The sequence below is a fragment of the Oenanthe melanoleuca genome, chromosome 4 (genome assembly GCF_029582105.1).
Source record: "Oenanthe melanoleuca isolate GR-GAL-2019-014 chromosome 4, OMel1.0, whole genome shotgun sequence".
Taxonomy (NCBI): Eukaryota; Metazoa; Chordata; class Aves; order Passeriformes; family Muscicapidae; genus Oenanthe; species Oenanthe melanoleuca.
The window spans coordinates 44,288,110-44,305,755 of record NC_079337.1 but is presented as its reverse complement, the minus strand read 5'-3'; the positions used below and the strand labels follow the sequence as shown (position 1 = coordinate 44,305,755).

General features: G+C 36.6%; 1 protein-coding gene across 1 annotated transcript in view; it reads right to left on the bottom strand.

Annotated features, from left to right (window-relative positions):
* SCFD2 (sec1 family domain containing 2) overlaps positions 1-17,646 on the bottom strand; it is a 186,540-nt gene that overhangs the window by 122,792 nt on the left and 46,102 nt on the right. Inside the window, exon 4 of the mRNA XM_056490506.1 lies at positions 16,481-16,656. Coding sequence (XP_056346481.1) covers positions 16,481-16,656 — 176 coding nt within the window. The remainder of the gene's footprint in view (positions 1-16,480; positions 16,657-17,646) is intronic.

The window sequence follows — 17,646 nt, the reverse complement described above, 5'->3', positions numbered from 1 at the left end:
TTGGAACCAGCACAACCATCTTTTCTCAGCCCTTCAGCACAGACTAGCAAACACTGAGCCAACTGCAAAAATACTGAGAATTGGACATCCAAGAAACCACTCACCAGTTCTCAGTCTTGAATTAAGTCACACAATTCACTACCCACCCATGTCATCTAACTATACCATGAATTTAGAAGTCAAGGTTATTAAATCTCTGTATCAAACCATTCAAGGAACTTATGTGGTAACTTCAATAAAGCAAAATTGAAACAAAACACTCCAGAACAATGTGTTACAATTAACCTTTACTATTGGTCCTTTCAAAAGACTCTGTGGCCCCAGAAGGGCCATGTGGCCCTAGTGCATGGCAGGCATGTTTCCCTCTCCTGACAACAGCACAGCACTGCCACAAAGCCCACAGTTCTCACATCTAAATGCTCCTACCCTGGCCACTGAGACCTACACCCTACCCACTACTGTTAAATCTTCCACATCCACAAAAGCTGCTCTGAGTGTCTCAAAACTTTCTGTACTTATGTTTCCATTTTCTGGCAAGAATGATTACATGAATGTGATCATGTACAAAAGGATAAATATCTATCCACAAACTGAGCCTCCTGCCAACACAGACAAAAAAACTGACATGTATAATGGGGGAAAAAAAAAGTTAGAATACTATTTTGGCTGCATCTCTCCAAGCTGCAAGGAGCAGCGAGCCTTCGAAAGACATTCCTCCAAAATCACAAGTTCTCAACTTACAGTTCTCTCCACATAAAATAACATGGCATTGTCATATGCTGGCAGAAATTTAACTCAGTCTAGAATAGATTTCCCCCCAAATCTTATTATGCAAATAAACAAACAGCATGACTGATCCACCATTTTAACACAACATAATCTGAGCAATTCTAAGTCAGCATTTATGCTTTTTTTTTTTTTTTTATTAATGGGGAAACAGCCAACCTCTCAGTGTATCTTTTGAAAAGATCACTCACATGGTTTGTTCCCAACACTCACCAGTAATACACACTAATTACCATCAGAGGTTCCCTTTATACATCTGATATCACAGGGGAGTGTTGAATCCAAGCCCAAGCTACATAATTAAATTCAATGTTTTCATCTTAGAGCAAAGACCAGATTGACAGCACGGTGAAGCAAAAGTCCTTATCTACACACTGATAAAGTAAGTATGCAAAAGCTCAGGAGGTTAGGGGATAGCCTGAGCTCCCATACTACCCAATCTCTGCCAATTTGGCATCAATTAGACCCCTAAGAACAAGACCGATATTCTCAACTTACTTGGTATGTGCCACGGATGTAACACTGCCTTTAAACCAAAAACTAATTTTCTTGCTTATTGCTTATCAAAATCAGTGTCAAAGTGATTCTTCCAGTCACATCTGATGTTTTTCAAATAATTAGTAATGATCATTGCCTGACTGCAATATTTGTGATACACTGTGTTATCTTTTAAATAATGTTGTAGTCTGCCAGCTTCAAAGCTGACTTCATAATGTCAGGACTTCAAACTATTGGTGGAATTTTAGTATTATTTCTACCAGGTCTCAAACTTTCCAGTACTTAACTTTTATGTTTAAAGTTATCCACTCATGAAGAACAAACAAGTCTCTCCAGGGATATGATATAGACACTTTTTTAAAAATCATGGTGCAAAACACAAACAGCTGTAAAAATTAAAATATCAAGTCAATTTTCCCGACACTTCATAACTGTTCCCTAGAGTGTGTATTTTGTTCATAATAAACTGTACTGTGTGAAGAACTGAAAAAGAAACTCAATGTATTTTTCTCAGAAAGTTTTTCCCCTACAGATTTTTGTCAGAACATCCTTTGTTTCTCAGTCTTCTATGCCTGCTACATGATTCAGCTGCTAGACTAGTGAATTATGAGGTTATGAATAACATGATGTTCAGTATTTATATGAAGACTACACTTAAGATGTTTTTTTGGAAGAAATGCAAAAGCAGCTTGTTTCTCAAGAAAAAAACTAAAAGCGCATGCTGAAACAGACATGGAAGACTGACATTACAAACACTGAGGAGCACTTGGAACTTCTGCAATGGGTGGGGAAAAGTTGGGAAAGGCAGCAATTAGAAATGTTTTGGAAGAAGAAAACATTTTTTAGGGTGAAAGTTAATTTTTACTGTGCCAATCACAATTTAAGTTAAATTCAAGTTTATTTTTCCTCATTCAGTTTATGATCTCATCTAGTCATCAAGGATGATTGATGATGTTTCAGCATTTGAGCATTTGCCAGTTGCAAGTAAAAGGGAATTATTTATTTTTCTTTAGCACTACACTGCTGCCATTAACTATATCCCACCCCTTTTGTTTACAGCCTGTCACTGAAGCCACAGCTTTATTTTAATGTGGTATAAGCTCTTGTCTGGGGTTGATAGTGTAAGTGATCTAGCAGACGTCTTGCACAAATAGCAGCATTTTGCACAGAAAACACACAGCCTTTACTTCTGAAGTGATCCCTGCCACTGATCCAGAGAGGTTTGTCTTCTCCCATTTAAATGTGGACTTCAAAGCCATAAGTGAGCAATGGATGCTGTCATTTTCCTTGCAGTAAAACTACATTTATTTAATCCCTTTAAAAACAAACAAACAAGAAAATTACTTTGACCTTTGCCTTGGCACAAGGATTCTGATTTGAAATGTGTATTACATGTCTAATGCCCTGTAACTGTGTCCAGCTGAACTGGGTCAGATTTATGTGCAATTAGGAAAAAAGGAAACCAAAACTATTTCGTTTTCATGTTTGTTAATATCAAAACATCTTGTAGCAGCATTAACTGAAACACACAGAACAATGAGAAAATAAAATAACTGGAGAAGGAGCGATCTGATAAAAACTGCATTAAACAAATAATATGCACTTTCTCACTTGCACTTTTTCTGGATTAAACTATTCAAAAATGTATGTTTGAATGTCCCCACTTTGGCTGTTCATAAACCACAAGGAGGTTTTTTTGCATGAACTCTTCAACCTGAGAGTTTTAGCAGAAAAGCTTCTTTACAAGGCTTAATTAAAAGCAGGTTTAAGTCGGGGCCCTCACTCAGTCTGGGTTTTATTTTGGCCTTCACTCTGTGTCAGAAGTCAAGTCCCAAAAGAGAAATGAAGTTCATTATTGAGTCAGGAGAATATTTTCTCCTTCATTCTAAGCCCAACTAAACATGTTTCAGGTTTGAGTTTGGGTTTAGGTATCTCCAAATGAGATTTTATATAATATGCACCTAAGGGTGAAATGTAAGAAGATGCTAATCATGATGTCTACTTTGCCCTACATAATAAATAATGTGTGAAAAGCACACTGCAATCTTCTTTGCGTGCAACTGGTTAGGTACAGGGAAATGTATATTCTAAACAGATGGTGTTCACAATGAGTGCACTGCACAGCGTCAGATGTTCACGATAAATGCAACGTCATTGTCACGAAACAGCCATGCAGTCACACCATAAAATGCACTGAGCAATGGACCTAAGCTGAACAGCACTGGCAGATCTGTCAGAAAACAGTCAGTTTTCCAGAATGTTTGAAGTAGTAGTTTCTTGGAGACTTTTGACATTGAATACTATGGTAGTGGTTTTTAGAGCATGCTCTCCTCAAAAGCAAGATTATATTTTAGCATGAATAACTATAAAAAAGTTCACTCCTATCAGTCATTCCAGTGCAAGGAACAAGGACCAATAGTCAAGCAGTTAATCACTTCAGTTAACAGGAAATGTATTATGTTATCATTGGTGGTTTTGTAACTGGACAGTAGGCACAGCCTAGTGCATCCTGTTTGCAACCAATAGCAGAAGCAGATGCAACACTGTGATATTTGTCATAAGCATTTCTAAGAATAAAAGCATGGTGATGCTTTTCAAAAGCTTTCCAGTGTTCACCAGATGTGGAGCACATGTGACCCTTGAATGTGAGAGAATAATGTGACAATAAAGTTGAATCAATACAACATGTGCCAGTAATCACACCAAGATGACATGCAAATGTTTTAAAAACAAAAATATGTAAATTATTTTTAGTTCTTCAGGACAGAAAAACCAGGCACCTGGTCATCCATGAGTTGCTGTTTCCATCCTCATTTGAAAGCCCATGTGCTTGAAATATGTTTCTCCTTGTGTGAGACAGCATCTTGTTTTTGTATTTTTACATAAAGAAATTCCATTCCTAAGCCATTACTTACAGAAAACAATCAAGAGTTAAGAGATTTAAAGCTTTCCACTGCCTCTATGTACTTCATGAAAATAAAACTCCTATGAACAACACACAGAGGAAAAGGATAAGAAAACTAGTGCCAGGGAAGAGTGCTTCAGTAATGTCTTAAAACTGTCTCCTCCTTTGACTTACAGAAGGGAACATAATGATAAGAGGCACACCAATTCATGCTTATCTTCACTACTCTAAGTCTACCCACTAGATACTAAAGAAACAATTCATTTTCTTCTAGTGATCACTTCTGAAGGAGATCCTGCTCAGGCTATGGATAAAACACATATGCACACAGTGATAGGCTAGGAAACAATTAATTTCACAGAGGTAACAAAACCATTTGCAGATGCTGATATTTGAAGTTCAAACCGATAGTCTTACATGGGTGAATTCACACAGAGAAAAAATTTCGTTCCATGTTGCTCAAAAATTGGATGAAATCAGAACCCAAAGCAAAACATTGAATTCTTCCAAGCTGTTAACAGCTTCCCCTAAAACACATGGTGGCTTCCCAATCTATGCATTTGTTGCCAACGCTCGCAGTCAGACCCCTACAAATTAAATGTGGGCAAATATGTCTTCAGCATATTCAACCTCTTCTCTGTAGTAAACAAGCAGATGAAACTGGTACACAAAGCAGGTACACAAAGCCAAACTTGGCCTATGTCAGTGAGTGTCAAGCCCTTGAAGCAGCAGCACTGTTATGTCCTTGTGCATCTGCTGTCAACTCTGTAAATGCAATGAGAAGATGTTGTGAACCATTTCCATCCTACAGTAGGCAGCTTCTCAAACAGCCTTTTGTTCCATGGGACAGAGAAAATGCACAAATTTCCAAAAACTGTGGCAAAAGCCAAGGTCTCACCAACACAAGCTTGGAGAAACAGTTGATAAGGGGACACAGAAGGTGCTAACTGAGTTGTTCTAAAGCTCTTCAGAACTACTGTGGAATTCAGAGTACTTGAATGTTGTGTACTGACTGCTTGAGCATTGAGTATGTTTTTGTGGAATTCCAGAAATTAAATAATCTTGTCAGAAAATACACCTATAGTCTGGGGGAAAACCTACACAGAGGGAGGCACGATATTGAAATCAAGTGAGAAAGCTAAGAGAGTTTTTCACTTTTTTTTTTTTTTTTAGGTGGGGGTGGGTACATATATTTTGAAACATGTATTTTGAAATTTGGAACATATATTTTGAAATGTATTCCTATGTATCATATACTTACAATCAGAAGAATTATGCCCAGCTGAGGCTACTGTGAAGTGGAGATACTGAGATCTAAGTAGTGGTATGTGATAGCAAGAACTTGAGCTTTTTAAATATTCTTTGTTTGTGATGTAAGCAGAGACTTGCAGAGTTTTTTCATAACCATATCTGTTAAAACAGATATAAGAATGAATGATTTTTAAAAATATACTTTCAAAACCAAACAGAACTTTAAAAAGTCATGCCAATGAGAACCTGGTCACCAGGGACACCAAAGCCATAATTAAAATATATGTTAATAAAAAGGCAGTTGAAGATCTGTGCCAGGGATCCTTTATGGCTTATCCACACTGATACTGTTACTGGAAAACAATATTCTGAGCAGATACATTTTATATCTACAGCTATTAATAGTTACAGATATCTTAATACAGTATCTACATCTTCCCAAATTCAACTGTCCTATCTCTGAAGAATACTGGGTTAAGAAATTCAGATAAAGCCAGAGACAATTTTTAAAAACTGAAATAAAATGCTCCTTATTTTTCATCAGAGAAGAACATCTCTGCTCTGTTCAGAAAAGGCAACAGTACTATGCAAGGGTAAGTCAGATGCAACTAAGAAACACGCCTTTGCTGTCTATGGCTTAGCAGCTATATCATTTTCCCTAGACTTGAGTATGGATAGAGAAGAAATACTATAAGAAAACTGATGGATAGAATTAAGTCATGCTTGGAGAGTTTCTCATCTCTGGCACATTACCTTTTCCTCTTCTCTTCCAAATGCCCTCGTTAAAAAGAATTTGAAACTTTTCCCTTCCCCAGAGACTCAGATTATAATTTATTACTTATCTGTTATCTACATTTTATTTTCCTGAAGAATAAACCTACATCAATCTGACAGTTGTGCTGAATGGCAATCGTTTATGGACCAAGTAATTTATTTATTGTAACTACAACCATATGTTTTAACCTGCTACAAAATTATGAAGTACTTCCCATCAATAGTCAGTCCAAGTTAGATTTCTATACTGAATTGCCTAATGTGAATGTACAGCATTTCTGTACTTCAAACAGACAGTGTGAGGACGTAAACAGCAGTTAAATGTATTCATGCCTTATTAGACACAGCTGCACAAATGAGCTGTCGTATTTCATTAGAAAACACCGTACAAGTTTTACGTGTGCACAGTCCCCTTCACTTCTGCAGGCAACATGACTACTTCAAATTACAGGAACACTCACAGAACCACATGCTATTTGTTTGAAAGGCACACAGAGGCAAACAACCTGGGATGAGAGGGTGCAGGGGGGACATCCAGAGGGAAATTTAATTTCTTCTCTTATGCCTATCACATTTTTATTTAACAAAGCATTCTTATTAAATACACAAAACAGTAAACACAGAGACCACAATTCTACAGAAGCTTCAGAATAAAGAAATACAGGTAATTTCTAGATATGGAGCAAGTACTTCCTTTGGCTTTTTGGGAGAAGGTGGGATACAAATGAAAATCAAGCAGTCTTGTTACACCAGTGTGTCTCATATCGGCCCTCACACTGCTCTGCACCAAGCCAGTAACACCACAGTCAGCAGGCAGCTTTAAGCATAAATCCACTTTTGTCAGGTCTATGGTATGCTGACTTCAATATTCTTCTGCTCAAATATGGTGCCATGGAGTGAAATAGGGAGGCTTCTGAAGAGGCATCTTTTTAGACTGAGAGAGTTCCTAGAGAAACTAGGGGCAGTAAGGTAACTAAGTAAGGTAGGAATAAGTAAGGTAAGAGATGTGAACTGGAGAAAACCTAAAGAAAGACAATCCCTAGAGGAACATCTCTCCTCATGTCCCAAGAAAACTCAGAATGTGTGGGAACCTAAACCTAGTAGGTTGAGTTATTTGTCTGTTACATATACCTGTGGGACAGCAGATGTAGTAGTAATTTCTTTGATTAAATGCTAATATTCTACACCTCTCTAAGAGAGAAGAGTTAGAGCAACAATTCTTTTCAGTTTTAAGTAGAGCAAACCGGTCAACTCCAAAATGATGCCTGGCAGTAAGTACTATACAGTCAGAACTCTGGCAAGCCAGATTGGATTTTAAAAATTATTCTTCATTACCTACTGCAGAGGTAAAATTCCACTAGTATTTTGCTGGTTAAATCAGCATGTTGCTTTCAAACATAACTTGCTTTTCCAACCTAAAGAAAGAGAGCTGAGCCTGCCTTCTTTGCTGGAAATGAGAAAACAATAGCAAACAAGTCTATACATATACAAACAATTATGAAATAATAATGAACAAAAATCTACTATGGCTCCATAGCTGGACCAAGCCACAATCAGTTTGTTGTGTACTAGTGTCTTTTTGTGTAGCTTCCTTTGGGGGTAAGGTTTTCATTGAAAACAACAGAGTTTCGTGAGTTCTCCAACACACTGCCAGTTCCACTTCACCACATAAAAGACAAAATCTAAAGTCAGAAAATGAAGTTAAGACATAGACCACCCTGATCTCAGCTGGCCTGAAAGCTCAGAAAATTAACACCACCTTGTTTTCCATCAAATAAGCAAAATCAGATTTAAGAATATTCTTGTTTGCCTACTGAATGTAAGTGCACCTCTATGCCTATACATGTTTCATGTGCTTAGAAATATCTGATACAATGAAACACAGGGAGCCTGTTGGAAGTTAATACAACACATTAAGGTGGGTGGCAGCCCCACTATTAATTTTGGATATTGTCCACCATAAAGTTTTCACTACTTTTCAGCTGTGTTATTTCACTGCTTTCTCGTCGCCCAGTCTGTAGGAAATAATCAAGTATATCCTCCAAAGGAAGGAAAACAAAACTGACTAATATAATCACACTCAAACTCACATATACAGTGCTGGCACTATTCAACTGGTTTGCAGATAAGAGATTTGATAGGTGATTACTGCCTTTGAGCTAAGAAACACAATGATAAGCAGTTCCTATGAATAAAGCTCTCACTACACACTGTGGTGTTGACTTCATTATTATTACAACAGTATCTGCTGGGAGGGAGGACACACAGGATGCAAAAATAAGGCAATGCTCGTTTCCTTACAGACTACAGTATACTTAGTGAAAACAGAAAAAAAATCCAAAGGTAAACACAGTCTGGCTCTAAAAAGGGGGCAATATCCAATTACAATTATTAGCTAAGAAATTCTACATATCATCTCAAAATAAACCCCTTACCTTTCTAACCTAGCCTATGGCAAGCTGAGTGAACCATTTTGACTGAAAGCACTAAAAAATTACACCAAACAAGTACTTTTATCAAATGAGTAGCATAATGAACAAAATTGACACAAAATAAAATACTAGAATGCAAATGGAGCTGTCTACTTCCCCATCTCCATTCATACATGACTTTGGCTGCCAGTAACACTCAATTAACATCAAATTGATGAGCTTATTAGCAGAGACTTAACACCACAGAAACACAGTTGGTTCAGTACTCAGCAAAACCTTGACAATTAACTTGTCCATCAGGAGGTTAATGAATGGGCATTGCTAACAAGATTTCTGTAGTCAAGGCAAAAAGATGAACTAAAGGAATCTGCAGTCTTACACTGCTACCTCTAACCACAGAAGCCACATCTAAAAAGGCACTGCTTTTCAGTCCCTGCCTTCCAATATGTAAGATGCTGCTGCTCGACTCCTCCACGTTGTTGGATCCAAAATAATGAATGCCATTTTTCTGTGGGGTTAATAAGCCATGACATTTGTCCAGTCTATTGGAGACAATTGCCATGTAGGAAAAGTGCTTTTTAAAACACATTTCATGTGTAACTCAGCCTGTCCTGTGCAAGTAAAGCTAGAAAGAAGCAAGATAATTTTTTTTTTTTTAATCAAGGTGGTACCAATCTCGTTAAGAAGCAGAAACCAGATCCTGTATCTAAAGGAAATCAGGTAGTAGGCAACTCTTATCACTGGAGCACTGTGTAGAGCAAAGCAAGGACTTACTGGTCCTGACAGTAAATGCAACAGAAGCTTTGCCTCTTGGAGCACAATTATCAGTGTAAGAATGAATGATGACTTATTCAATATTGTTAATACTGTGTCTGCTCACAACTCCTCTACATACACTGGCAGGGATTGTGGGCATTTGCCTTTTGGCACAGTTAATATTAACTCTTACAGAAAGTAAGGAGTTAATGTAAGACTTCAAGGAGAAAAGACACAGAGGAGAAAGAATGGAGAGTGGCAGGCAGAGCCATAGCTCTGCACAGGGCTTCCCAGGACTGGTGAAGGACTCCAGGTTTCACTGGAGGAGATGTTCATGTGACACTGAGAATAATGATGCCCCTCTGCAGAATGATAGCAACTGCCATGTAATCACAAGATTATTGAAAAAAACCTGGCAAGTAAAAGGTACTAATTGTTTAAGCATCTAACAAAAAAATAGAAGGGGTGATGGTGGTTTTCTGCTTTCCCCCCTGAAAAGCTGGCTCCTATTACAATCATTTATACATTGAGATTCTTCCATTTTACAAGAAGTATTTTGGTTTTGTAGATAGAACATTAATTTAACAGATCCAATTGACTCAGTATGTTTAGCCTCTTCCCACAAGGATTTAAAAGTTTTACAGATGTTGACATTTGTTCACTTAAGAAAGCCTTTTCTTCGTTTAGTGCTCATTTTAGAGGCTTTAGGTGACCTGTGTCTGGATACAAAGAATTAGCCCTTTCACAGGGTGAGGGAGGGAAATCTTTGTGTTTTAAATGAGAGCCATAACGGTAATACTTGGCAATTTTCAGATCAAATGCAAACACATTTCTTTGACAAGAATACTGAAATATATTCTTAATTCCCATGTGATATGGTAACCACACTTAAAATATTTTAACCCCTTGTCAGCCAAAGTCAGAAAAACTTCAAATAGTTTTCTTTCAACAATTTAATAAACTATCAATAAAGACAGCATCTGTTCACTTTCAAAGCACTTATTTAATGTTAAAACAATTCTTACCTGTATTTTATTTTGTACTTTCAAAGTAATCAGAGCAAAAGCATTCTACTTACAGGAAACTATTTTAAGTAGAAGAATTCTATAAACACGTATCAAATAAAAAAATTTATACATGTGTATATACACACATACACATCTTTCTTTCTGAGTAAAATTACTTGGAATGCCTTAATCCTGGCATGCCAAACCCGGGAAATGGCCCATAACTAAGCTCCCTAAGCACACGGAATGTGAATTGTAACCAACAAGCCACTTCTCTATGGAGTGTCACAGATGGTGACACAAAACCAAACACACCCAAAAGAGCTCATCACTTCCTCAAAGTTACTGTTTTATCTGTATTGCTGTAGTACTAAGATGCCCCCACAAGTTTAGGGTTCTGCTTTATAGAAATGTTTAAAAAGACATAAACATATCTGAATTTCTGTTAAAAACAAGGGAGCATGAGCATAAGAGGCACTGAGCAAGAAAAGAAATTAATGAACTGAGACCATGTGAGACAGGTGTCCAGATACTTCAGGGTTTGTATATACCAATTTTTGTGAAAGGCCATGAAATTTACCAAAAATTTTATGTAGAATAAATACTTAAGAAGTTAAAAATATCACATGTGTAAGGGAAGAATCCAAATGGGTTTACACGTAATGGAGACAACTCCAGTGTAAATGCAAGCTAAACAAAAACTAACAGTAAATAATTTGGAAGCTTAAGTAATTGATACATAACTATTTTCACTTCATCAAGAAATTACATTTGATTGTTTAGTTATGCAAGACAGAATGTGTATCAGTGTCCAAACTGCAATCCCATCTAAAAGATACCAAATTCCAGAGGATGATCTTTGCAATCACCATGGCATCATGCAAGACTCCCACCAAGACAATTCATTCCATATGTAGCTATATGTTGAAAAGTGACTGAGCTAATTTCAAGGGTTTTATTTTTTTAATGTAAAATCTCTAATTGTGAGCAGATAACACTATGGGTCTTCCTTCCAAATACTGTTGCACTGTCTCTTCTGAAGAGATTAACTGATCAACATAGTAGACCACCAAAAAGATAATTTATTGCACTGAGCTGAGCTATGTAATTATAAATTACACACAGAATAAGCAACATAAATAATAACAACAAGGAATGTCACTGATCTTAATCTAGTCTATGTAGAAGGTCTCTCAACAGCTGACCTATGAATTACTCTTGCAGAGCAAGAGGAAGTACTCCAAAAGCTTTTCTATTTTCTCACTTCTTTCTGTTAAACTGCTTGCTTCAGCAGACTGAAGCCCATGCTTAAGCTCTTGCTTTACACCAGTTTAGAGTCAATAAATGTTACCTAGCAACTACTGTATCCTCTAGAAATGCTGAGCAGTCTGAAAACTACATTGAGTTACAGGCAGGGAAAATTTGTAAGCTGTCTTAAGAGTTTCCAAATTTATTGGCAAACAATTCCGTGCAGGCATGCATATGTGAGGAACGCCTAATGTATTATGTGCAAATAAATAATAATGTCACTGCTGATTAAGTAATGAGTTGTGAACCTTACATTTGTAAAAATGGTAAAAAATCACAGCAACAGGATGGCATGGTTGCTAACACCCTAGTTATTAGATCTTGCTACTGAAATATTAACTACATATAAAATACTCAGCAGTACTGTGATTTTTCCACTTCTTTTTTCTTTTTTGTGAGTTTGAACACTAATATTCATAAGAGAAAGAATGATGTAATTGATTAAACTCATAACCACTTTCTGCCAAAAGGAAAATAAAAACATTGGAATGACACCTGGCATTATGTCTCTGCTTCCTTAAAAACATGTTTATACTTTCTGTTTCTCAAGACACCAAGGACAACAGTAAAATCTGTATTCTGACAAATTTTACAGCACCTAATTAGTACTAATTAGTATTTGGAATTTTAAATATGAAAATACTATACTGTCAAGAGCTCTCCAACTAAATGTATGTATACAGCTTCCACCACCAGAGTATTTGACCTACTTATATTACTTATATTAGGAGCGACTAAAAATTCCAGTTGCTTTTGCTAAAATATTAGAATGTTCTCTTTTTTATAGTAGCTGAAAGGATTTTTAGTCAGATAGGTGTCATAAAGACAATTATATCCACTGATCTATAGGATGAAACTGTGAATGTGTTAATGATTTTTGGTTACGGATTGATTTTGTGTATTTGTTGGTATTGTGGGTTTTTATAGTATTATTTTTTATTAATTTAATTCAAATTACTCCTGAGATTATGTGACACTAATCAGCATCACAAAATGAAATGATGACACTTCTGAGATCCAATGGTAGGATGGTTTTTAGATCAATGCTGAAGCTGCCTAATTTCCCGGGAAATTGTGAAATTGGTGCAAAAAGTTTGTGGCACAGAATATCTCAGGATGAAAGATTTCCCTCTCCAACACTATAATAGAAATGAATTTAATAATCTTGCAGATATCATTATTTTTGTCAATCCAGCTATTCTGGTTTCATATGCTGGTACATTTGCAGTTTTAGAAGGAAGTTTATCCCAGGCTTCTTTAAAAAGAGAGAATGTTCTCATCCTAAAGAAGAAAGACATCTTCTTCTTTTGGAAAGAGTCACTGAAAAAAACCCTAATCTTGGAATTTAAATGGTGAGGTATTAATAAAATGGACTTCTACTCAGTATGGCAAGAACTTTACTCTTAAATCTTGAAATAAGTTATGCCTGAAGCATTCAGCCAGTTCTAAGAGGTAACACTCAACTTTGGCAATTTTTAGAGAAGTGGTATTCAAAGAGGAACAGCACTTTCCCTTGGGGCACATTATGGTCCTATTCACATTATCTGCTGGGCACTTTTAAACTGAATTTGGAGGCAGAAATCCCTGCTCAATAAATATATAAGTAGCATCTATTATAAACAGCAAAAGTTTTTTTTCTCTTACAATGTCACATTTTGTTTACCCTGGGCAAAGCTTCTCCTGTGCTTTTGTATTTCATAGGCCCATACTGCTTAATAAACCTGCAGTAAAGACATACATTTTAGAGGAACAAGGAATATAGCTAAAAAGTATGGAGTAGCAACACTCTTACTCTGTTACCTCCCTAAATATAAAATCTTCACTTGCAGGAAAACAAAGCAGTCACATGAGGAACACAAGGGAGTTACAAGCTGTGTGGTGCAGCATTTAGTCTGTGTTCCCTTTCCCATCTATGAGTTTCATGGATGGCCAGAAGGAGAAAAAATAGAAAGAGGATCTCAAGAGAAGGAAAATACAATGGGTTAGGTAGGATATCTCCATGGTAAATAAGACAAACTGTTTCAATTCACATAGCATTCAAAAACTCCTCAGTAGTGAAACTATCATGTGCAGAGGTAGAGCAGAACACAGAAAAAAAATTTGTGATTGACAAAATGAATAATTTTGATGCATTAGATCACTCTTAGATCCTCTTTCCTTTGAGGTAAAAACCATGATTCCATTGAAATCTAATTTCACTTTCTAACTATTCATCATCCCAGGTAAAGAGAGAATACTATGCTAAGTATGCAGCTGCACTTTTAGCAGATCTTTAGTCAAAACCAAACTTCTGTAACACAAAGGTAAAAAATTTAATGAGCCAACATAGGTCTGAAAAATGTAGAGATTTTAGTTATGATAGAATAGCAGAAGTGAGCTGTTTTGACATCTAGTAGGCCATTTTTTGAACTTAGTACTTGCAATTGGAAAGGAGTAGAGAGAAAAAGAAAATTTAGAAAAGGTTATTCAGTGTAATAGTTAGACTAAAGGTTTCTTACCAACAATGTGTTTTTATCTGAAAAGCATGGAATAGACTGACTAGAGAATCACGAGAGCCATCAGAGAGATCCAGTAATGACAGAAATTCCAACACTGTGCAGATTTATTTTTTTGGGAAATCTGAGATTCTAACATCAACTGTTATTACTGGGTTATCTCTTTTAGCATCAGCTGGAGTCTGACATGCATCCATCAGCAGAAAATCTAGAACTTCTACATTGTCAGAATCTAACAATATTAGTCCCAGTAGATCCTTTACAAACAGTTGTCTTCCATGTTGTTCCAGTAAGTAATAGAAACAATATTACTTTCATGTTGAAATAAGTACTTTTTATTGAGGATTCTTTAAGATTTATTATTTTAGACTACATGAAACATAACAAACATGCAAAGAATTTCTCAGTAGCACTGCTAGAATAAACTATCACAGCACCAAATTTAGCACAGTGTGCTATGTACCAATCATTCACAAGGTAATGTCCTAGTTGATTTTTTTAAAATAAAAATATCTCTAATGTCTTGTAGGTCTCAACTTTTTGCTCTCCCTACAAAGCCCTGTCAACAGGGGCTCAAAGACAGGTCATGTGTTCAGAAGCAGATAATCCATGTCAGATTTTGTCTTCTAAACAGAGTCTATGCAATTCAAAATAACTTGTTTGAACTACTGAAAATAAGTATGTGCTTAAGGAACAGTCACAAATGTTAGCCTAGAAAGTTTGATTTGGCTAACACAGTTTACCTTAATATGATGGGTAGAAAGCAGAGGGTATAATCCAAAGCCACCTACGATTATGAGAGTGCTTGTTAAACATTTTTTTACGAAATATATAGTTTGGTTGTTCCTTACCTCTGTTTTCCCACTCCCTGCTGATTTACTGCACGGCTTTTATATAGGCAGCTGCCTGTTGTTGTGAAAACAATGCTGAGCTTGCAGCTTTATTTTAATTCTAAAGCTGAACTGGTTTTAAGATGGAACTTAGCCAGCCTCAGAGAAGAGCTATGTGACATGACTCACCGTGGGAGAGAAGGGCACTACAGGCTGTCAGTCCCATCCTCTACCAAAAAAGTAAAGAATGGCTGGAATGGGTTTTTACCTGCAGTGTGTTTTGTTTTTTTTTTTTTTTTAATAGAGAAAGATTGCCTATGACATTCAAAAATATTTCAGTCTTACCAAAAGACAATAGTTTTGAAAATTAAATTAGTCAAGAGCTTGGTACTATCTAAGTTTTGCAGTTTTTGCTCTCCAAACCTTGCAGAAATTCATTGTCTACAAAGCTATGAAGTGTGGGCATATTCTTACTGAAGGACCAGGAACTGTACCCTGCTGCCAGAGAACACAGGGAAAATCAAATTGGTTGGTTGTTCTAGACACCTGATTTTTACAGAGGTATCTGGTTTTAACTTATTTAAGGCTGACTCTAACTTCATTAGGAGTTCACTTATCAAGACCTGTCTCTTGCTAGGGTTTTAGAAGACGCGTAAAACAATAAAATGGCAGGATAGACAGTACAGGAAGAAAAGTTTTTAGGTTTCTATGAACTTCAGCAGAAACTAGCTTTAGAAAAGGCTCCTCCTTTGTTTGGTACATCTCCAAAGGTTAGTAGGATAAGAGTTCAATATACCACTAACTCTTAATTTCCTGAGAGAAATCCAAATGTGATAGAAAATCGTATGTAAATAATACTGTGGTCACAAACAGGATGCCATAAAAAATGTGGTGGTGGGAAAAACTGAGAGTAGATGACAGCTGAGAAAGAGAAACCTCACTCTCCTGGTGCATGGAATTTCCAACTATTTTTTCATCTACTCAGCAAATTATATAAGTTTTTCACTTACAGAGTAACAAACTCCTCACTGTATTTGATGCAGTACGTTACCTCAAGAAACATACAATAATAATAATAATAATAATAATAATAATAATAATAATAATAATAATAATAATAATAATAATAATAATAATATAACAACAACAACAGCAATTCCATGCAGTGCCAGAAGTTATATCTTCCTGAAATTTCATATGAATGCAAAATTGTCACACAATTCAGATTACTTATATGTTTCTTCTTTAATGCCTACTCTTTTGTTTATAAAATTTCTTAGGAACAGCTATAAAAGAATAAATATGTAGGTTCTCATTTCTTTAATCCATTTGGTAATAAGGAACAGCTTTGTAGCAAGACATCCCAACACACTTCCCCATAAACAAACACAAGTTACAGAATGCAATGGAAAATCATAATATTAAACTTAATGTGTACCTGCAGAAGTAATCTCTCAAAGGCAAGGAAATTGTCCCATTTGGAAGTCTGGGGGTGTTTCAAAGTCTGGACTGTGGCCAGCACAAGCTGTAGAAGACCACAGTGGTTCTCCAAAGCCTTAAGATTGTTTTTGAAAAGCTGAATGTATGAGCTGAGCTGTTCTGGGGTGACTCTGCCTGTAGAAAGGAAAACAGAACACAGCATTCAGTGGTGACAAATGCAAAACGAATTTTTTTAAATTATAGTGAAAAGGTTATAAAGAACTTTAGAGATCTCTCCACTATGGGCATGATCTTAGCTTTGCTGCAACCACTGGAAGCTTCAGCTGCAGCAACTGGTCAGGACAAAGACTTATCCATAATTGTGCCTCAAGGTATGTAATATGGCAGGTTTTTAGCAATGCACAACAGATGGTGACATAAAGGGTAATACTTTTGTTTTCAGACAGACATTCCTTTCAGCTAGGGAAATAATATTTGATGACTACTTCTAAACAATCTTTCTGTGTTTACCAGAAGTCCAATGGGAATTTGTGAGCCTTTTACCTTACAGCAAACTCAAATTTTCTCACCACTTCCTGAGGGCACAATTTTTGATTAGTTTTGACTCAAGAAATAGGTACAATATTAGTGACACAAGGAACTGATTTCTGGAGGTGTTCTTGGAAGGGACACTTCCAAGGTGTGACTGTTTAGTTTCTGACATGCAGTAACCACAGCATGATTTCACCAGCTGTTTGAAAATAAACACCCCAGCGTCCGCACATGGTCCTGTAGATCTCTCCTTATTGAAGGGCATGAGGGACACCATTTGGGCCAGATGAACACTACAGGATTAGCTGCTGTTCCATCCAACAATAAAGTGCCAGCTGAACTGCTCAAGCAATTTATATTTTGGAAGGGATCTCTTTCAGGAAGGAAGGCAGTTCATCTATCCCAAGAAAATCACCACATGCAATTACACATGCCATCAACAGACAGGCAAAAATGGTGTCAAAACATCATCCTAGTTGCAAGTCTGGATTGCAACCCAGTCCAGGGCTGGTTCCAGGAAGTCTCTGCCAGTAACAAATCATCTTCCTCAAGCAAACCAGACCTAAAAAGCAGGGATATATGACATAGAGTGAGAAGGATCCTTTAACTTAAATAGGACAATATTTGGTGCCA